General features: G+C 41.2%; 1 protein-coding gene across 6 annotated transcripts in view; it reads right to left on the bottom strand.

Annotated features, from left to right (window-relative positions):
* tbck (TBC1 domain containing kinase) overlaps nucleotides 1-23,051 on the bottom strand; it is a 197,334-nt gene that overhangs the window by 117,487 nt on the left and 56,796 nt on the right. For all 6 annotated transcript variants that reach the window (XM_043674337.1, XM_043674339.1, XM_043674341.1 and 3 more), the window contains 6 exons: nucleotides 21,274-21,372; nucleotides 18,864-18,926; nucleotides 14,589-14,715; nucleotides 12,717-12,767; nucleotides 11,798-11,881; nucleotides 4,783-4,868 (listed from right to left, as the gene is read on the bottom strand). In XM_043674337.1, coding sequence (XP_043530272.1) covers nucleotides 4,783-4,868; nucleotides 11,798-11,881; nucleotides 12,717-12,767; nucleotides 14,589-14,715; nucleotides 18,864-18,926; nucleotides 21,274-21,372 — 510 coding nt within the window. The remainder of the gene's footprint in view (nucleotides 1-4,782; nucleotides 4,869-11,797; nucleotides 11,882-12,716; nucleotides 12,768-14,588; nucleotides 14,716-18,863; nucleotides 18,927-21,273; nucleotides 21,373-23,051) is intronic.

Raw genomic sequence — 23,051 nt, 5'->3', positions numbered from 1 at the left:
GTGGGAGAAGGGGTCGTCAGAGGGTGGGCGAGAGTCTTGGTTGAAGAAGTAGGCGCGGAGGCGAAGGCGGCGGAAGAATTGTTCGGTGTCATTCCGTGTGTTGAACTCATTAATCCGAGAGCGTAGGGGAATGAAGGTGAGGCCTCTGCTGAAGACTGATCTTTCATCCTCAGAGAGGGGTAGGTCTGGAGGGATGGTGAAAACACAGCAGGGCTGGGAGCTAGGACCTGGTGTGGGGCTGGAGCTGGGTGTGGGGGCGGGGTTTAAGTTACTTGCACCTGCCTTTCAATTGTTAGATCCCTCACTGTAACATTTTCTCCTTCCTGAAATTTGCTATTAGATACATACTAAACGGCTGGATTCACACTCCCATTTTTAGCTTTGTCTTTTATCTCTTCCTTCCTTTATTTTAAAACCTTAGAGAGGCAACTTGCAATGCTCCAGAATTCCGTGAATTCCAATACTAACCTTCACACTGCTGTCATTTCTCACCATATGCTGAAGGCTCAGACTGCAAAGTCACCAGTTTCCTGAGTTTATAGTTACACATTAGATTTATCACATGATAGTAAATTAGAGCAGAGATTATCTTTATAAATCTGTCTTGGACACATTTTCAAATGGTGCACCTTTAAGACAGCACAACAGTTTAGTTGTAGATTAAGTATACTCAGAGCATTTGTCTACTTCTAAAGGAGTATGGAAAGTTTATTCAAATAAAAAGATACAGGAGGTTGACGTAATTACATTCATTTGAGAATGTCTGCTTCGCCCTTTGGCGAACAAGCAGAGAGGTTAACCCTTTCCACTGACATTAATGTTTTGTTCACCACACCGCCACCTTTGTGTTGCTGGCTGTAAAGTTAAATGTAGAGGATTATTAGATTTTAACTCTGTAAATTTTCAGGTATGACTGGACAAATTAATGGGCAACAAGTGATTTGAAATTTAAGAATCTATTGGCAAGACACGAAAGCTGGGTTTTCGACTCTGGGTTGAGAACCTGGCTGCTGGTTCCATTCTGGGTTCCAAACCCACATGGTGTGCTTTAGACTCGGCCACATGGACATTTTAAAGAGTCGGGTGAATTAATGGCAGTGGGGTGTAGTTTGGCTTCCTCGAAGCTTCCATTGCAGCTTGATAGCTGGCAAACACAAGACAGGTTCAAGGGGCCAAATAGCCTACTCCTGCTCCAAATTTGTATGATATTATGACTGTAACCTCTGCCCAGGTCATGTCTTTCCCACAGGCCTAGAACATTCCTAACCCTGATAACATTCATGTCACGGCACGGACCATACATAAACAAAGTGGCTGAACAAAGGTTAAGCAACTTCTGAGATGGGTAAACAAAAATCACGTCAGACAGCTAAGAGTTCTTCGATTTGATCTAAAATGAATACTTTGGCTAGCTTCAGGGGACTGACGACAGGGGAAACCGCCACTTCCAGCTACAAAGATCAGCTTGTTCCATTCGTTTGTCCAACTGTTCGGTGGAGACTGACATCACCAGCCATGGAGATCAGCTTCATTACTGTCACCAGCACCTACCCGTCTCCCAAACCTAATCTGGGGCCAGCAGACTGCTCTCATGTGTTGTAGGTCATGTATCCTGTCTGCTTGTTTAGTTTATACTTAACGAAGCTGTTAGTTCTTAAATGGCTATTAAATCATGAGCTTATCTCCTTTTCTCACACGACATTTCTTGGACTAAAACCTTATACTAAACAACCCATGAGCTGTACTCTCATGAATTAACTCAGGTTAGACTGTAGTCACAAAACTTACAATGAAATCCAAGATGGACTGCTGGAGTCAACAGGATTGGAAAGAATATCCTGAGGCAACCTGAGGTTTAGGTTGGTGGATATAGATTTAATACCAGATTTCACACGGGAATTTGATAAATATTTGAGGGGATAAAAGTTACAGGGATATGACAAAAGAGTGGCGGTCTAGGTCAACTTGCATTTCTCCTCAAAAGAGCTGGTGGAGACCTGATGGGCTGAATAGTCTCCTTCTGGGTTGTAGTGTTGTGTCACTCCATGATTGAGATCGAAGAAATGCAAGTATTTGTGCTAACATGGTTCTTTTCAGAATATGAGCATATCCCAAAGTGTTTTACTAACAGAATGATATAGTTTTGAACTGTAGTTATTGTTAAACTGCAAGGAATGTAGCAGCCAATTTACCTACAGCAACATGTTAATGACTGGTTAATCTGTTTGATTGGTTTTGGAGTGAAGGATAAATACAGCTTTCGAATCTTTTACATTCACCTGAAAGTGAAGATTGGATTTCAGTTTAATATCTGGTTAGCAATGCTGCCTCACAGCGCCAAGCACCCAAGACAGATTCCACCCTCAGGTGATTGTCTGAGTGGAGTTTGCATATTCTCCTTGTGTCTGTGTGGTTTTCCTCTGGGTGCTCTGGTTTCCTCCCATAGTCAAAAGATGTGCAGGTTAGGTGGACTGGCCATAAGAAATTGCCCATTGTGTCCAGAGATGTGCAGGCTAGGTGGATTAGCCATGGGAAATGCAGGGTTACAAGGATAGTGGGTCTGGGTAGGATACTCTTTGGAGAGTCAGTGTGGACTCGAAGGGCTGAATGGCCTACTTTCACACTGTAGGGATTCTATATTCTCACCCAAATAGTATCAGCAACTGACAATGACTGTAGTGGTAGGCAGGTGTATGCACTAGAGTCTCTGGAATACAGCTTAGACACACTTGGAGGCATGACTGCTATCATGGAACCAAGGATGACACCCAATAAATACTGCAGCCCTCAGCTTTGGTCCTATCCCATCCTTTCACCAATTACTGACTCCTTACTGAGGTAGTTCTCTTCAAGAAATGCAGTATAGAGCAAATATATTTGCTCACAAGAATGCTTACAGATGAAAAGTGCACAAATTACCCAAAACCCTACAGTTTCATACCAAGCCCAAACTTGACCACATCCAATTTTAACATCAGCATCAGGAATTGAAACAAATTTTTACTGAGAAATCATGGACCTTTGAAGATGGCAGATTGTAAGGGGCAGAAGAATCAGCATATGAAAGGAAACAAATTGTTCTCGTTTAGTCAGAGAAGAAACTTGTATTCCACTGCTTGACTCCACCAGCTTTACAATACAAATCGGTTGATGTTTTAAAGACAGGTACTGGGAACATATTAAACAGGGACAGATACCTAAAATGGCTAAATGCTAAATTTATGCTAGTCTCTGAATTCTGCTACTTAGTTATAGCATTGCCTGTGCTCCATGATCAAAACATGAAAACGTTGCAACCATATACAATTCTGAAACTTGTTGTAAACACATTATGTAAGCTATGATGTGAGCAGTTAGTTGAGCAGCTCTGATTTAACTTGAGGTAGGAATGTTGTCTGAGACACAAGTTCTTTTTTAAAACTTTGAACAGTATTGTGGTTTCTTCTCCAAACTGTGAAGGGCATTGGGAAGCTTGGAATCACAAGATAAATTCTGCCATTTACCTGCGCTACTAAGAAATTAATTGAAATATTCAATTAATATCTTCATTTTATATGACACAGAAAAGGTCTTAAAATTTAAAAGACATATTTTATGTTTATGAATTTGCAACCACTTAATTCAAAACACAAAATGGAAACTGTAATTGATATTATTGACATCAAAGTTACATTCAGACTCCATAATAGTGAAAGCATGTTAAGCTCGAAATTTTTGTCACTTCCTGATCACGTGGTTTTCTCCAGTACCTTTTGTCTTTGAACTGATTGATGAGAGTTGCATGGCAACGATTTGGGTTGACATTCCTCGGCCTTTACCTTTCTTACAAGTCATGTCCCCAGCCCTTTTGGTCTCCAAATCATAAGGTTGACAGCTCAGGGATAGGAGCACATAACCAGGGCCAGCACCTCAGCACTGTACTGAAGCAGCAATGCAAGCTCAGAAATCCCGTCTTTCGGATGACATGTTAAACCAAGGCCCCTTCTACTCCCACTCCGGTCAGACATTAAAAGACACTATGGCCCCATTCAAAGAGCACGGATTCATATCTAACATTCTCTATCAACCATCCCATCCTAAAGAGATTAACACAGCATTACTTAATTTTGCTATTTGTGGAACTGATCTGGCAAATTACTGCAGATGCTGGAATCTGTACTGAAAACAAAAAAATGCTGACGAGCTCACGTCAGCTCTGATGAAGTGTCATCTAGACTCGAACCGTTAGCTTGCTCTCTCTCCATGGATGCTGGATGACCTCTTATGATTTTCAGTATTTTTTGTGATTTGGGTGTACAGTAGCTGATGCATTTACCCACCAAAATAACAGCAACCATAACTCAGAACGTAATCAATTGGCTGCAACCCACTTTGGAAGAATTGTTAGGGTGCTATACAAATGTAACTTCTTTTGATTTGTGGTCACAATCAGCAGATTACTCCTGATTATTATAACAATGACGTTTGTACAGAACCAGATGATACTCCAAAGGAGGATTCTATCAGTCTCAGCCTCCAAAGTGGCAGTTTTATGGTGTGCACTCGCATCACCCTCCTTAGCATTTGACTGTCCAATCTAATTTCATTTATTATCAAGGGAAAAACCATAGAATATTTTGACAGTTATTACTTTCTCAAGTGCAGGCTGACATTTTTTTCTTATAAGCAGTGCCCCTGCTGTAACTCCCAACACAAATCTGAGATCCACTTTTAGTTTGTTAAAACCACATTAGAGGACATTGAAATTCATGAGGAAAATTTACAAGCATCTTTAGTACTTACATCTGGAATGAAGCCAATCTCATTGAGATGGTTACTCAGCTCTGGGTCATGAAAAGCAATCATCTGGGAAAACACTGTCAAATACTCTGCAACAAGGAGAAAATTTATTAATTGTCAAACAAAAATACACTGATCTTTGGATAACGCTGATTGCTTCACAACCGGTCATAGAGGCTATTCACTGATACACAGAAAACCCAGCCACAGTTTTCAGGCTACACAAAGACGACCTTAAGCGATTGACTTAGGAATGACCTGTGTCTCAATAGCCACAACCTGAGACCATAAGAGGCAATATCTCGGCTTTGTGACATACAAATAGTGACCCTTGTAATAGTGTGTGGGAAAGGCATCACTAACCAACGTGGTTCGATTTTACAGCATAAAAGCACTGCTTTCATGTGGAACAGTCACATTGAGAAGCTTTCACTCAAAGTATTACTGAAATATGTCGAGAAATACCAGGTTTTTAAAAAAAAATGATGCTGATATATAGGGACGACTTGTACAATGACACAGCATCTTGCTGTTCCTGGACTCTAATGAGCTCTCAAATAGTGAGGCTGAAACTTTAAGAAGGTGGCAATGCCAAGGAAAGGGAACAAAGAGTTTTGCCAGAAACAGGAAGCTTTCGTTAGGAGGAAAGAACAAAAGCATTTTAGTTGAATGGACATGACTGAGCGGAAATTTCATAAAAGCATTCATAATTATGAAGGGGTTTAATTGGATACCTGGGGAAACATTTTCATCAGTTAGTGAAACAATAAGTCAAGGATGCAATTTTCAAGACCACCCTCAAAAAGAATGAAAGGAGATAAAAGAAAAACTATGTCTATGTTTTAAGATAATTAAGAAATGTAATGCAACTAACCAACGAGTGAAGCAAAATCTGAAATAGTTTTAAATAGTTTTTAAGTTCTGAAAGAGAAAATCAGTAAAATGTTATGGTAAAAGCACAACGGCACAGAACTTAGTTCCACATGCCTAGTGATATATTATCTCATACATCACATTTTTAAACGTCTCAGTTCATTCCAATGCACTTGGTCAATACGGGCACAAAGCTGATAGGAAACCATTTTGCTTTTGATCTCATCAGGTTTTGCAGTATCTGACGCTCCAGTATAGATTTACCTTTGTCAACATTTGTGCAATACAAAGAGTATGCATAAGGCAAATATTCCTTTCTTGATAGCCCTGATACAAACATCTCTGCAGGATAATCTCTGCACTGATGTGAAGCTACTACAGACATGGAGGACAAAACTGACTGAAAGGAACATAGATCCTTTTGTGATAAATTGAATCCCAAGCATTTCTTTCACTCATGGAATACAGGGAGAACCAGCCATATCGATACAGAACTAGCTCAAAGGTAGAAGACAGGGGGTGGTGGTGGAGGGTTGTTTTTCAGACTGGAGGCCTGTGACCAGTGGAGTGCCACATGGATCAGTGCTGGGTCCGCTGCTTTTCATCATTTATATAAATGATTCGGATATGAACATAGGAGGTATAGTTAGTAAGTTTTCAGATGGCACCAAAATTGGTTGTGTAGTGGACTGTGATGAAGGTTACCTCAGAGTACAACAAGATCTTGACCAATGGGCTGAGGAGTGGCAGATGGAGATTAATTTAGAGATTAATTTTGGGAAAGCAAATCTTAGCAGGACTTATACACTTAATGGTAAGGTCCCGGCCAGTGTTGCTGAGCAAAGAGACCTCAGAGTGCAATTTCATAGTTCCTTGAATGCGGAGTCTCAGGTATATAGGATAGTGAAGAAGGCATTTGGTATGCTTTCCTTTATTGGTCAGAGCATTGAGTATAGGAGTTGGGAGGTCATGTTGCAGCTGTACAGGACATTGGTTACTCTTGGAATACTGGCCACTTTTGGAATATTGTGTGCAATTCTGGTCTCCCTTCTATCAGAAGGATGTTGTGAAACCTGAAAGGGCTCAGAAAAGATTTACAAGGATGTTGGCAGGTTTGGAGGATTTGAGCTACAGAGATGGGCTGACGAGGCTGGGGCTGTTTTTCCTGGATCATCGGAAGCTGAGGGGTGACCTAACAGAAGTTTATATTTGGTGCCAGTTTATCTCTAAAAAGTATCAAATTCCAGTTTCGGCATAAGTTGCATGCTCTTGTATAAACAGTTAGCGACATTGATAGGATAAATAGACAAAGTCTTTTCCCTGGGGTGGGAAAGTCCAGAACAGAGGACATTGGCTTAAGGTGAAAGAGGAAAAACGTAAAAGGGACCTAAGGGGCAACCTTTTCACACAGAGGGTGATGCGTGTATGGAATGAGCTGCCAGAGGAAGTGGTGGAGGCTGGTACAATGACAACATTTAAAAGGCATCTGGATGGGTATATGAATAGGAAGGGTTTAGAGGGATATGGGCCAAGTGCTGGCAAATGGGACTAGATTAGGTTGGGCTATCTGGTCGGCATGGACGAGTTGGACCGAAGGGTATGTTTCCGTGTTGCACAGCTCTATGACTCTAAACATCTGGCAATAGGGGTTTGAGTAGTCCAGTGGCTAAGTTATTGGATTCCTCACCGAGAATGTTTAATAAGAATTAACTGTTCATGTCAGCGAGTGGGCCAAGGATGAGAGAACACATTCTTTAAGATTTTAAGCAAGAGACACAGGTGAAATTTGAGGAAGAACATTTCTTAAACATAGCCAGTGATAATGACATGGAACTCATTACCCACGAGGGTGGTGGAAGTGGAAACACTCAATGACTTTAGGAGGAAATTAGATAAACACTCAAAGGAAATAAACTTGTCAAGGCTGGAGGGGGATGTGGGACAGATTAGACTGCTCTGTAGAAGTCTGCGTTCATTTGATGGCTGAATGGCCTCCATCAAGCCATAAATTACTCTACTGCCACAACCCTGATGGGAAGTGTGCAGTAGGAATCAAATTCTACTATTTCATGAATTATCATAATGAAATATGGCCAGTTTAATCACTCGGGTGATTAACAACTGAGTATGACCACTATCTAACATAAAAGAAACTCACACCAGGTTTCATCAGTGAGTAAACTTATTTATCATAACAAACATATCCTCTAACATGTGGTAAAATGGATTATTAACTCCTAATACACAAACTTAAACTATCCTGCTTTTTGATGATGCTATCACAGTGTTTTGATTGAAGGAATGCTCAATGCAGTAGCTGGTCAGTCGGGCCTCGGTCTTGATTCGAGTTAGAGGTTTTCTTTCTTTGCTGAGCCTTGTACGTTATTTGTTCACTCACAGGGCAGTGGGGGAAAGAGTGGAGGTGGAGAATGTGTGCGATTTGACTTGCTTGTACACTTCTGGAGGTCTGAGTGTCCAAACGTTCGGCTCGTCAGTTTTATGACCAACTGCTACTTAGAACCAATCCAAAAGCTCTTGCTGGGTGGTTACCTTTTTTATTTCTAAGATATTTGGTGCCAGTTAATCTCTCAAAAATATCAAATTCCAGTTTCGGCATAAGTTACATGCTCTTGTATAAACAGTGAGCAAACACCACTTGATTCCATTTTAGTTTTGACTGTACAAAAAAATGTAGTATTTCTGCTTTGGATAGCCATATAAAAGATGTGTAGTCCTTCCACACCTCCACTACTGAAGGCAATAAAATGCCATCTCTGAATGTACTTCATCACAAGGTGAACACGTCAATCCAATTTATTTTATGGGCTTCTGATGAGTAAGACTCCATCTAATAAAGGAGCCTTCAAAATGAGTTCCTCATAGCTCACTTTAGGAAAGAAAGAGTTTGAAGAGCTGGGGAGCTGGAAGTGAGATTTAAGATTAAAGCTTTCCCACTGGAGTATATACAGGAACAGAAACTTGAAAAATGCCGGTCATAATTCTTGGAACATGGAAAATAATAGACTCCAGGAAATGTAACACAAGGTTTGGGCAACTACTGAGATGGCAAGAATAGATGTGACCTGAAATGTGGTACATAGCAACATATGACTAAACTAATAACTGACTATTAAATGCTTCAAAGAAAACATCATAGACAAAACTCCACCTTGATTTTAGTGAAATTCATACCAAGTGATTTATTGTTTAATGAGAATTTAACTGATGGTGGCGACACATACTCTCAATCTGGAATGTGAGTATTAATTAGACAAGAAATCAGCATTCAAAATACTATAAACATGAATGTTTAAACAATATTTAAATGACGCAGCAAAACATTCATGCGCAATGCATAGGATATGAAAGTTGAACTCCTTTGCAAACACTCCACATCACCTAGACATTAGACACAAACCAGTCCCTAAAGCTCTTCAGTTAAAGCATGGGCCTGACAAGACCCCATCATTCCATCTCCACACAAACCTGGCACCAGTCAACCAATTATGGTTCAATAGCTGCAGTACTGATAGACTTATCTCCAGCCTACTACATCTTTATTAGATGTTGCAACCTGGGGACACAGCTACGGAATAGGAAAACCTGCGAGTAATGTAGTGCAAAGTGAGGTTTACAGTTTTGTATTGGGACTATGAAATAAATAAAAGTGGAGATTGCCCAAATTAAATCGAGTGAAAGCACATTTGAAAAGCAGTGTGGGGGGGGCGGGGAAGATGGTGGGCACAAATCAACTGTATGGAATCTTTAGTTAGCAGAAGGATCAAACAACAGGCTCATATCCCATACAATAATGTATTTCTGTGAACAAGCCCACAGCTAATGTGTTTTAGTTCATGCTCCTCCAGTTGTGTGTTAGCAGCGCCACACACTGGACAATGCAAGAATTGCTTGATGCGAGCTGGAGGAAACTGCTGAAGCATTCCTAATCTTCTACAACTCTATCCTTTATTCATCAAAATTTAATTTGTTCATATTCTGAACACTGACAGAGATGAAGAAAATTAAATCAACAGAAATGCTGAAGAATAAAGACTGATTATTCAACCAAAAGGATTGGCCAGCTGAAAAGTTTTTATTTCTGTGGATTCTCTGAAAAAGCCAGCCTGGTCTGAAACCACAAACAGTGACTTCATCACTCAGTCCCACAATATCTCCCCCCAATCCCTTTACATTCTGCTAAGCTGTATTATCTTAAAGAGCATTAAACATCTAATTCACACAGAATTGTGCTGTTATGCGGCTCGCTTTTAGTGATTACCACATTCTATTGTGGATGAATGCTTGCAATCAGTGTGTGAAATAATTGCTGCTTTGTGCTCTGACCACCCGAGATGCAGACTCAGAATTAAAGGCATGCATCTTAAATGCCCTTTTTTGATGAGGAGGACTTGATATTACACAGCACATTTAGCTCTTTTGCTGGCTCAGTGAGGACCAGATCAATGAACGCGCCAAATTTTGATAACGGGTTCCCACCTTTCCACCATGCAGCGATGCCTGTTGAAGGTGTTTATTTGTACAAGATCAGGTGAGCCCCAGGCTCAGAAGCAAAGTCTCATGACACTCAAAATCAAGCCACAGGGATATAATATCCTCTTAGGGAGTTATTGAATGCTAACTACCATCAAAAAGCTGGGCATCTAGATAGGACTCAGGAGAAAGCTGGTCGTTATTTTAAGAAGCAGTAGCGATGTACAAATGCTTCCAAGAAATCAATTGATTTGTTCATTTTACAACAACACCCGACCCCAAACCCACCCTAAAGACAATCTATCTCAGTATTACCCTGCAAACCCAACAAAACAAAAAACATTCAAAACACCTACTTGAGAAGTATACAAACAAAAATAAAAGGCCAAGAAGCAAGTGGAGCATCTTTGTGCCACCCAGAGGCATTATGGACACAGGGTGCACAGTTGCCACTCTGCTAATACCACACTTTTCCATAGTACCTTCACCCTTCAAGAGGGTAATTGGTCCCAGTACTCTACAGGCTTTATGGTAGCTCATTCACGCGAAACATGGTATGAATTGGGATGAGGGACATCTAGTCTGCTGATATAACCCAGTTATATCAAGTTGGAGAGGGGGTTTTGCATACCTTTGACTGATAGAGCCCCTGGAGATTTCAAAGTGGATGAACCACGCAACTAACAGATGAGGATCTGTCTTAGTACAAGAAATGAGATGCACTAAACAGCATGCACTCTCCTTGCTCACAAATTAGTGGGAAATGCATTATTAGTCAAATAAGATCGACATGGACTAGGTGAGTTGGTTGACAAAATATTGTTAGATAATTCCCCTTGGAATTAATTCGAGAGCAGCTGTTGCAAATTAAAGAGTAATAGAGTGTTAAAAGGCAATAATTCAATTAAGTAGCTTGGATGAGACAAAGCACAGAAGTCAAGCATTCATGAGCAAAATAAAACATAATATTGAATTACTGTTTTAGTCTCATGGCTCATAAGTAAAACACACAACTTTAATATGGTGCAACCATCTCTTATATTTTACTTTAGAATTAATTATTTAATAACAAATCCACTGAATAATAAAACAGAGATCAATTCGGGTTCTGCTGTAACAATATCACACAATTAATAGACGTGTTAAAGACATTATTCCCCTTCCTACTGGCAGACCCTACAGAAATACATTGGGCAGCACGCACTACCGAAGCACATTGAGCCATCGTAGTCTTTGGCTGATTCAAACCAGTTTTTTCATGTAATAGAATTTCATAGAATCCCGACAGTGTGAAAACAGGCCCTACTGACTCTCCGAACAGTAACCCACGCAGGCCTATTCCCCTACACTATTATTCTATATTTGCCCCTGACTAATGCACCTAACCTACACATCCCTGAAAACTGTGGGCAATTTAGCATGGCCAATTCACCAAACCTGCACAGCTTTGGATTGTGGGAGGAAACTGGAGCATCCAGAGGAAATCAGGAGACACAGGGAGAAGGCGCAAATTCCACACAGACAGTCACTCGAGGCTGGAATTGAACCTGGGTCCCTGGCGCTGTGAGGCAGCAGTGCTAACCAATAAGCCCCTGTGCCACCCCAAACAAACAAACATAGACAAACAACATGCATAAGGAAACTGGTGATTTACCTTGTATGACGTGAGAATTGTCCTTCAGAAAGAAGTTATACAGGTATTTAGGAATAAAGGCAGACATGCAAGCATACGCCAAGGCTGCAACAAGAAGACAAAGTCAGATTCTGAATGCTATGTTGTTTCACTATACCTTATCCCCCCACACATATAGATAAAATTCCATTAAGCTACTTGCATTCTCTTTCCCCACCTTTTCTCTTAATTTTCCTGTAACATGTACCAGTTTAATCTGAAGATAGGCACTCGGTCTTTGAGAATGTCAAAGCAATTCAGTATCTTGCCTTTGGTAGACCACTTAGACAGGACTTAGATGAGTTCACCTGTCCCTGTTTCTTCCCCCAAGAAAGCTACCCTTACAACCAGTTCATTCTTCGTTGCATAAAGCATTAGTAGAAATCAGATGGTGTTACTGAAATTTAGCTGTCTCTGAAGCAGAGGTGTTCAATCGCTTTAATAATTCTGTTTCTTTAAATCAGTTACTACTGGGAAGAGTTACATAGATTCATTCTGAGGATTTTACAAGCTATTAGGAGCCATTTAATCCACTGTTCCCCAAAATAGCTATCCATGGTTCCATTCCCCGGTCCTTTCCTCATATCAATTGAACATTTATTTTTCAAATTATTTATCCAATTCCCTATTAAAAATTATCGTTGAGTCTGCACCCTTTACTGCTTCTGATAAATGTTCTAATAACCTTCTATGCAAAAGGAAATTCTCTTAATCTCTGCCTATTTGTTTGTGTTTAAACATGCTCTCCAAATGACTGAACTACCATGCAGTTAAAATAATTTCCCCTGATTTCAAACCCTGAGGAATCCAATCTTCTTTAACCTTGTGATAAATCCCTGTTGCTCTAATCTTTTCTTACAGCCAGGGCCTGTCATTCTGTCATAAACAATTGCGTACTTACCTTCGTTGTTGAAATTCAGATACAGGAATGGTGCACACAAGGAGTCCAAACCTAGGGCCGAAATGTATTTCAAAGATGAGAAACAAGGCCATAGCCAGTATTTCAGATCTTAGTCACTAAATACATAAGCTGATGATAAGTAGGTGATACAATGTAATAGTCAGGAATATTGGTCATGCTATTGGAAACTCCCATTCAATGTGTTAAGTCTTCTGTCACACCTTCAAATTTTCATCCTTATCAAGGACCGAATAAATAACAGCTGAACCCAAACCCCTATTTACTTGGTCCCTGTGTGGCACAAGCTAAAGATATAGTGCAATAGTTTCCCTCTGATAAAAGCAAACTCCTGAAAATGCTGGAAATCTTGAACAAACGCAGAGAATGCTGGAGAAACTCAACAGGTCTGGCAGATCTGTAGAGAGGGAAAAACAGAGTTAATGTTTCAAGTCAAGTATGACACTTCTTCAGAACTCAAAACATTAACTCTGTTCCTCTGTCTACGGATGCTGCCAGAGCTGTTGAGTTTCTGCAGCATTCGCTGTTTGTATTTCCGTTTCTGTCCGATATTTGATCCCTAGGACGTGGTATCTGGGTGTGGAGCTCCGACATTAGGGTCACATGCAGGCTCTGATCCATTCCTGTATTGGAAGCAGCTATATCCTGAATTGGCCAATTAGTGGCCAGAAGATGCACAAGCCATCCAAATAAGGGCGAGAGACGAGCTACCAAAGCTGAAGGGCCAAAAGGAGAAGGAGTTGCAGCTAGCGAGAGAAAGAAACATAGCTTCTCAGCTCTTTCAGTAACCAAATGGACACAGCTGCCAGGCAGACAGCAGAGAGACCTGCAAAGATGCTTCAAAGTCCCACTCCCACTCTGGTTTGCAGAGATTGCCTCCAGGTAGTTTCTGAACTTCTGCCACAACAGGGGATGTCCTGCAAGGTGGCTTGAAATTTCCAGTTAGTTTTTGATCACTGGCCTTATTTGACCTCTCAGGTACCTTAACAAACTGCCCCCAATCCAGCCACTAGGAAAATAGGGGATAGGGTGGGTGCTTACAAATTGTCACACTGGCCAGTGGCAATAAATTATGTGCCAGTCTGTCTGCATTCCACCCTATACTGGGGAGGATGTCTTGCCCCTGCAATATCTACATACTGCCAGACTGATAGTCCAATGAAGTCTCTTGGATGCGTCACAAATTCACAACAGATCAATGAAGCAGAAATTGTGGAATTTCTTTAGTTCTCCACTGATGCAATTAGTTTTAACTTGAGTTGAAAAGACTGCAAACTAAGTTGCGTCAACTTTCACAGACTGACATTCTGCTGGTACAGTGTAATGATTAATGGTTTCAGATGATGAATTTACAGTCAACATTACTAGATGCTGACTCAAGCATCGAGTCCTCACTATTCAGTTCAGCAGCCTTCTAGTCACAAACAGTAAGATCTGAACTTGGTCTCAGTTGAGGGATAGTTCCCTCAACCAGAGCAATATAATTCCAATATGCTGACAGGATGCTGAGCGTTACTCAAACATATGGGGGAAAATTACTGGGATTGATAATCAGTAATTTTTAAAAAAAACAATTAGTTTAAGAAAGCTCATTGTTTGGGATAGGGTTTCCATTAGTTACTGATTATAGATCATCCCAGAATGTTAGCTTATTTCTCTGTGATGAAAAGAATTTGGATTCCAAATTTCTTTAGTGTGTATCAGATGATAAGATTGTAAGAGAAGCCAAACAACTTCTACAGAAATACTGGCAGGTAAATTTGGATTTGTCTAACCTGATTTATTTAAACAGTTAAGTGCACTTAAGGCTGCTACAGAGACTTTTTTTTAATCAACTGCAGCAGTTAAACTTACCTTGCCAGTAGACTAGTTCCTGATGGGAGACTACCCAAGCCTTTAACACACGTCTGAACTTTCTATGACCCTCTGGTGATGACAGCAGCTCATCGTACTGATGGCAGCGTGGGATGTCCACTTCAATCTGAAAGGCAATCAGTCACAGAAACAGAGATTGGTGGACAGATTGTTGCAAGTCTGCAAACATAACTATAATCTAATCAGGGGAAAGGGTGGACAAGAGGGTGCTGTTTGTTGGCGAAAGAAACAGAACTAAACTGACTTCATCAAAACTGCTGCCGTTTCTCAGGAAGTTTGGATTGCAATGGTTGTTGCTGCATTGTGATAAGGTAAGAGCACTTAGAGTCAGAATCATAGAGATGTACAGCACGGAAACTGACCCTTGAGTCCAACTTGTCCATGCCGACCAGATATCACAACCTAATCTAGTCCTATTTGCTAGCACTTGTCCCAGATCCCTCCGAACCCTTCCTATTCATATAACCATCCAGGTGGGCGGTACGGTGGCACAATGGTTAGCACTGCTGCCTCACAGCGCCAGAGACCCGGGTTCAATTCCAGCCTTGGGCAACTGTCTGTGTGGAGTTTGCACATTCTCCCCGTGTCTGCGTGGGTTTCCTCTGGGTGCTCCGGTTTCCTCCCACAAGCCAAAGATGTGCAGGTTAGGTGAGTTCGCCATGCTAAATTGCCCGTAGTGTTAGGTGAAGGGGTAAATGAAGGAGTATGGGTCTGGATGGTATACCCTTCGGCGGGGCAGTGTGGACACGTTGGGCCGAAGGGCCTGTTTCCACACTGTAAGTAATCTAATCTAATCTAAGTAAATGCTGCAATTGTACCAGCCTCCACCACTTGCTGTGGCAGCTCATTCCATACACGCACCACCCTTTGGGGAAAAAGTTGCCCCTTAGGTCCCTTTTATACCTTTCCCCTATCACCCTAAACCTATGCCCTCTAGTTCTGGACTCCCTGACCCCAGGGAAAAGACTTTGCCTATTTATTCTATCCATGCCCCTCATAATTTTGTAAACCTCTATAGGGTCACCCCTCAGCCTCTGACGCTCCAGGGAAAACAGCCCCAGCCTGTTCAGCCTCTCCCTATAGCTCAAATCCTCCACCCTGGCAATATCCTTGTAAATCTTTTCTGAACCCTTTCACGTTACACAACATCCTTCCAATAGGAAGGAGACCAGAATTGCACGCAATATTCCAAAAGTGGCCTAACCCATGTCCTGTACAGCACATGCTGCAATTTGAATTCCACAGGTGGAAATAAAAGCTGAGTCATAGAATATAAAGCAGAGTCAAAGACAGAGCAAATGTTATTATTTCATGGAAGAGAGTCACAATGCCTTGCAGACAAGTGGGGAATTTATCATAAAAAGCCCTTCTTAAGTTATACAAGTTACATCTCTAAGTGCACTGCATTAACAACTTCTAAACATCTTAACATAGACACTATGTATGAGATATGAAGATCTGTAGAACACTATGTATAACTTTCATGCTGTTCATATTAGGAAACACTGGCATAGACAGGTTAAGTGCTGATTCATCTATTTCTGTGACGCGCGTAGGGAATAGAGTCATACAGTCATAGAGATGCACAGCACAGAAACAGACCCTTGGATCCAACTCGTCCATGCCAACCAGATATCCTAAATTAATCTAGCCCCATTTACCAGCACTTGGCCCTAGCTCTCTAAGCCCTTCCTATTCATATAACCATCCAGATGCCTTTTAAATGCTGCAATTGTACCAGCCCCACCACTTGCTGTGGCAGTTCATTCCATACACGCACCACCCTTGGGGAAAAAGTTGCCCCTTAGGTCCCTATTATACCTTTCCCCTCTCACCCTAAACCTATGCCCTCTAGTTCTGGACTCGCCCACCCCAGGGAAAAGACTTTGTCTATTCATCCTATCCATGCCCCTCATGGTTTTATAAACCTCTATAAGGTCACCCCTCAGCCTCCGAAGCTTCAGGGAAAACAGCCCCAGCCTATTCAGCCTCTCCTTATAGCTCAAATCCTCCAACCCTGGCAACATCCTTGTAAATCTTTTCTGAACCCTTTCAAGTTTCACAACATCCTTCCTATAGCAGGGAGACTAGAATTTCCCGCAATATTCCAAAAGTGGTCTAACCCATGTCCTGTACAGCCACAACATGACTTCCCAACTAGTGTAGTCAATACTCTGACCAATAAAAGAAAGCATATTAAATGCCTTCTTCACTGTCCTATTTACCCGAGACTCCACTTTCAAGGAACTACGAACCTGTACTCCAAGGTCTCTTTGTTCAACAACATTCCCCAGGACCTTATCATTAAGTGTTTAAGTCCTGCCCTGATTGGCCTTTCCAAATGCAGCACCTCACATTTATCAAAATTAAACTTCATCTGTCCACTGGCCCATCTGAACTAAACTAAATGAAATAAAGTGCAATGCAATGTGACCTCAAAAATTGAAGCAATGATTTAAGATTATCAAAGATGCAATACTTGCACTTATATAGTATCCTGAATTTCCAGAACATGCATTTATGTAGCATATTGTATCTCCTCAAGATGTCCCAAAGCATTGAAAGCTGAAAATGTGTTGCTGGAAAAGTGCAGCAGGTCAGGCAGCATCCAGGGAACAGGAGAATCGACGTTTCGGGCATAAGGGAATCTAAAGCAGGCAGATAGTCTCGGAATAAAGGTTTTTTAATCATTTTGGGGTCGATTCTCCTGTTCCCTGGATGCTGCCTGACCTGCTGGGCTTTTCCAGCAACACATTTTCAGTTCTGATCTCCAGCATCTGCAGACGTCACTTTCTCCTCAAAGCATTTGAAACCCAATTAAAGCCTTTCTGAAGTCAGTGTTGTTGTGTGCACAAATATACCAGCCAGAAATTAGGTGAATGACTAGATCATTTCTTTCTGGTGATGTTGGTTGTAAAAGAGTTTCAATGGTAGATGGACTAAGGCAGCTGACATGATGGGGGGGAAAACAGGTAGTCTTTGCAACAAGGATTGCTCAACTTGGGTTTAATTGAACAAGGGCATGATCAGCGTGAGACAATGGTTAAGGGAGGGACATGGAATCAATGGTGATGGTTTGGAGCTCAAAGCAGGCATGAAACATGATCGTTTTAGTCCTCACAAAGTTTAGCTGCAGGCACTAGGAAAAAGCAAACACTTTCATTGGAGGTCGTGCAGCAAAGATTCAACTAAACTTATCCAAGAAATGATGTGTTTCTCCTATGATGAGACGCTAAGTAAATTAGGGCCTTGTTCTCTGGGATTTCGAATGAAAGGTGATCTCATTAAAACAGGGAGAAAGTGAGGACTGCAGATGCAGAGGATCAGAGCTTAAAAATCTGTTGCTGGAAAAGCACAGCAGGTCAGGCAGCATCAAAGGAGAAGGAGAATCGACGTTTCGGGCATATGCCTTTGGTGCTGCCTGACCTGCTGCACTTTTCCAGCAACACATTTTTAAGATCTCATTAAAACACTCAAGATTCTGGAGGGAGTCGATAGGGTAGAACTTGAGAGACGTCAGGGAATCTAAAGCAGGCAGATAGTCTCGGAATAAAGGTTTTTTAATCATTTTGGGACCAAGATGAGGAGAAATTATTTCACTCAAATGGCTGTGAAACTTTGGAATTCTCTACCCCTGGGGGCTGTCGGTGCCCCACTGTTGAACTTGTTTAAGGCTGGGATAGACAGAGTTTTGGTCTCAGGAAACGAAAGGACAAGAGAGAGGACAGAAAAGTGATGTTGAAACCTGTGGTTAGTCATGGTCACATTGAATCGTGCAGCAGACTCAACGATCCATTTGGTCTACTCCTACACCCATCTCTTACATTCTTATGCTCTCAACCAAGACCAGATGTCAAACGAGCAGTCTGACAACGTAATGATTGTGAATTGAGAGCAATACAGGGCAAGTTAAGCTGCATGTCATCAGTATACATGTTGAAACGGGCTTGACGTCTACGGATGATGCCACTGGAGTAGCTGTCATGGAAAAAACCATGCGTAGACAATATAATCTCAGTAAGTGCTGTCAAAGTCTTGTTGATCTCTAGAAATTATGCTGGTGCAAAAATACATTCCAACTTGTGACTGATGGTGGTTCAACACTGCACAAGTCATAACAATGCAACTTAACTGTAATCTTGCTTCAAGTGCATAATGAATTAACAGAACATTTATGTAAACTATCCTACCACCGATTAAACAGTACATCTCCCTTACCGGATACGAAAAGATCCCACAGTGTATCACCCTTACCTGTCGATCAGTGGGTATTGGTGTATCCTTGTCAATTGCATCATATTTTGCTTGGATATCACCCTGGAAAGAAGAATGGAAGCAACTAAGTCAAATTATGTCCGTTTAAAAAAAGTGTGTGTGTGTGTGTGTGCGCGCTCAAATACAAAATGTAATACTATCTAAGCAAGGCTTAGCCTTCCAGACAACTTTTACTTTCTCAGGGAAAAGCTGGCTGAGCACGTACTTTTTCTCAAGGAATTGTACATACATCAGATATACAACTGAGAAACAGGTCACTCAGCCAACAGCACATCCAGCATTTTTACTCCACTCAAGTCTACTCAATCTTTCCTTTTATTCCCACCTCTCTCATATGTTTGTTTATAAAAAAATCCTCATCTCTATCTTAAATGGATGACATCTATTTTTTAAGCAGTGACCCCAACTTCTCCATTCTCTCATAAAAGGAAACATGCAATATTAGGAGGGGTCTTGGTAGGGTGTATGGTTAATAAAGTCTTGTATGTTTCAATCTTACTCTTCGAAACTCCAGCAAAAATAAGACTAGCTTATCCACCCTTTTTGCCTAAGATGATCTGCCCATCCCAGGTACTGGGGTAGTAAACCTCCTCTGATTGTTTCTAATGCATTTACACTCCTCCTTAAATAAGGAGCCAATACTGACCACTGTGCTCGAGAAGTGGTCTAACTGAAGGATAACTTCTCTACGTTTGTATTCAATTCCCCAAGCAATAAATAATAACTTTCTATTAACTTTTCTAATTACTCATGTACCTGCATACTAATATTTTGCAATACATGCAATTCTTCTGAGCTTCTAACCCTCTATTCTGGGAAGACTATGCTTGCCTCTGGATGCCCCTTGTACAAAGGTTACGGGAGATGGACAAGCAAGCAATGAAACAGCTACAGAGTCAAAAGAAGGGTATTTAATTTCAGTTGAATAGTCTTTTTTTCTTTATTTTGCCAGGAAACATTGTTGAAAAAGCATCCTATTTCATACCATGAAAACTCAAAAGCACTTCACAGGACTAACTATGACACAATAAAGCCTTTCTGTTTATCATGTGCTAATTGAACAGCCTTGATTAATGCTGAAAGGGTGCTTCCTCTTGTGGAAGGGACAGGAACTTTAAAAACATAAAGGTCACTTGTGTAAAGACTGAGATGTTGAGAAGAAGTGAAGATTCTTTCTTTCAGAGGGTTGAAAGTTTTCCACGGAGAGTGATGGAGGCAGGGTCATTGAACATGTCTTAGGCAGAGGTCAATAGATTCTTGATTAACAAGGGAGTCAATGTTTCCATTTATGCATCCACGGGACATGGGCTTCACTGGTTAGGCCATCATTTATTGTCCTTCAAGGCAGAGGGTAGTTAAAAGTTAACCATGTAGCTGTGGGTCTGGAGTCACATGTAGGCCAGACCTGGTAAGGATGGCATATTTTCTTCCCTAAGGGGCATTAGTGGACCAGATGGGTTGTCATTAGGGTAGCATTTAAAACCAGGTTTTCATTGAACTTAAAATTTCACCACCTGTCGTGATCTAGGACAGAAGCTAATTCGGGGATTGCACTGTGACAGTTATAACACATCGTTCTACATGTTGCTTCACTAACATGCCAAACATTAAAGAACCTAAAGGGAAACTGAACCAAATCCTGATTCACCAGGGTGCAGAGGAATGAAAACCAAAAGAGCTGCAAATGCTATAAGTCAGAAATAGAAACAGAAATTGCTGGAAAAGCTCAGCAGGTCTGGCAGCATTTGTGGAGAGAAATCAGAGAGAGTGGGCTATATCTCCAGCTATCGTTCACTCCTTACCCCTTCCTCCCCACAGTATCTTCTCCATATAAACTGACATTTTCCTACCTACCATCAGTCGTGAGGAAGGGTCGCTTGACCCAAAATGATATCTGGAAGAACTGCACCTCATTTTCCACTTGGGGGCCCTGCAGCCTTCTGGGCTCACCATTGAGTCCAATAACTTTAGAGCTTAAGCTCTCCCCAACCCCTATACACCAGGCCTTGTTATCACACAGTCTGCCAATGCACGCAACCCATTGTTAGCCATGAACAGTCTCCCTTAGTAGTTATTCACTCTTCTAGCCAAATCGTTATCTACTCCTTTGTCTATCCACCTGTTATCTCTCTTTAGGCTCTATCCCCATATTGTTTACTCCTTGCCTTCCCCACCCCCGCCACCCTATCTTCCTATCTTCCTAATCTAAACCAACATTTTCTTAGCTACCATCAGTTCTGAGGAAGGATCACCTTTTGAAACATCAACTCTGATTTCTCTGCATAGATGTTGCCAGACTTGCTGAGCTTTTCCAGCAACTTCTGTTTTTGGTGCAGAGGAATGAAACCTTCTTTTACAATAAAAACATTTCAAAGTAATTCGTTCTTACCTCTATGCCAAGTAGCGCAGCCCAGGTCAAACCGCGTACTAGTGGAGGAATGTCTACTCTTGCTTCTTTCCAAATTTGATTCTTTTTGTATGGATATGCCTAAAGAAATGAAATTAAAACAGATAAAGAATTCATTAGCTGCGTCACCATCCCCTCTCTCATTTTGCCCATTTTTCTTTCATCTTTTGCAATCTCTGACTTTCTAGTCGGACGTTTGGATTTCAGGTTGTAAGGTTCAACAGGAGACAATGTGCATGTGGAATGCCACTTGAACTGCACTCAGGAGTGATCGGTTTTCCATTCGCATTCACTGGTTTCATTGCTTGCTACATTCGTATATACGTTATGGCATTAGAGACAAACAGGACACCAAAAGACTTCTCCACAGTGCTAATGCAAAGGTAAGGTGGAGTGCAAGATGACAGACTGCAGATATATAGAGCACACAAGTCTCATCACCAGGTATGACCACAGAGGAATGTGGGATTAAAAAAAAAGGCTTGCACTTAGATAGCACTAATCCAAAGCACCTCACAACAATAAATTATTGTTGAAATGTCACATAATCTTGCTTCTTGATATTCATGGGAAAAGGAAGAGAGATAGAACTTACACTCTCAAGTTTCACATCCTTTTCACATTGCAAAGTGTTTCAAACCCAAATAAATTACAGTAGAAGTGCATTCACCCTAGCTGTATATCACAATCGTTAATGCATTTATACAGAAACAGCAATAACATAAAATTACCAAAAATGGTGTTGCTGGCATTCAAATTGGAATCTGTTCTTACATACAGGAACCAGGAGCAGGAGCAGGCCATCTGGCCCTTAAAGCCTGCTCTGCCATTCAATAGGATCATGGCTGATCTTTTCGAGGCCTCAGCACCACTTACCCGCCCTCTCGCCGTAACCCTTAATTCCTTTATTGTTAAAACATAAACCTATCTTGGCTTTAAAAGCATTTACTGAGGAAGCCTCAACTACTTCACTGGGCAGGGAATTCCATAGATTCACAACCTTCTGGGTGAAGAGGTTCCTTCTCAATTCAGTCCTAAATCTGCTCCCTCTAATCTTGAGGCTATGCCCTCTTGTCCTACTTTCATCCACCAGCAGAACCATCCTCTCTACTTCAATCTTATCTATTCCCTTCATAATTTTGTGTGTTTCTATAAGATCCCTTCTCATTCTATTAAATTCCAATGAATATAATCCCAGTCTACTCAAACTCTCCTCATAAGCCAATCCCTTAAACTCCAGAATCAATCTAGTGAACCCCCTCTGCACCCCTTCTAGCACCAGTACATCTTTTCTCATGTAAGGTAACCAAAACTGCATGCAGTACTCAAGGTGTGGCCTCACCAGCACCCTATACAGCTGCCTATTCATACCCTATTCATTTTATACCCTATACACCCTATAACCTCTCTGCTTTTAAACTCAATCCCTTTAGCAGTGAAGGACAAAATTCAATTTGCCTTCCTAATTACCTGTTGTACCTGCAGACCAACATTCTGAGATTCATGCACAAGGACACCCAGGTCCCTCTGCACAGCAGCATGCTGCAACTTTTTACTATTCAAGTAATAATTATTTTTACTGTTACTCCTACCAAAATGGATGACTTCACATTTATTAACATTGTACTCCATCTGCCAGACCTTTACCCACCTGCTTAAACTTTCTATGCCCCTTTGCAAAGTTTCACAGTCCTCTGCACACTTTGGTCTACCACTCATCTTAGTGTCATCCGCAAATTTTGACACACTACTCATGGTCC

This window comes from Chiloscyllium plagiosum, chromosome 32 (genome assembly GCF_004010195.1).
Source record: "Chiloscyllium plagiosum isolate BGI_BamShark_2017 chromosome 32, ASM401019v2, whole genome shotgun sequence".
Lineage (NCBI taxonomy): Eukaryota > Metazoa > Chordata > Chondrichthyes > Orectolobiformes > Hemiscylliidae > Chiloscyllium > Chiloscyllium plagiosum.
Note: the sequence above shows the minus strand (reverse complement) of the source record. Positions and strands in the feature narration are given on the sequence as shown.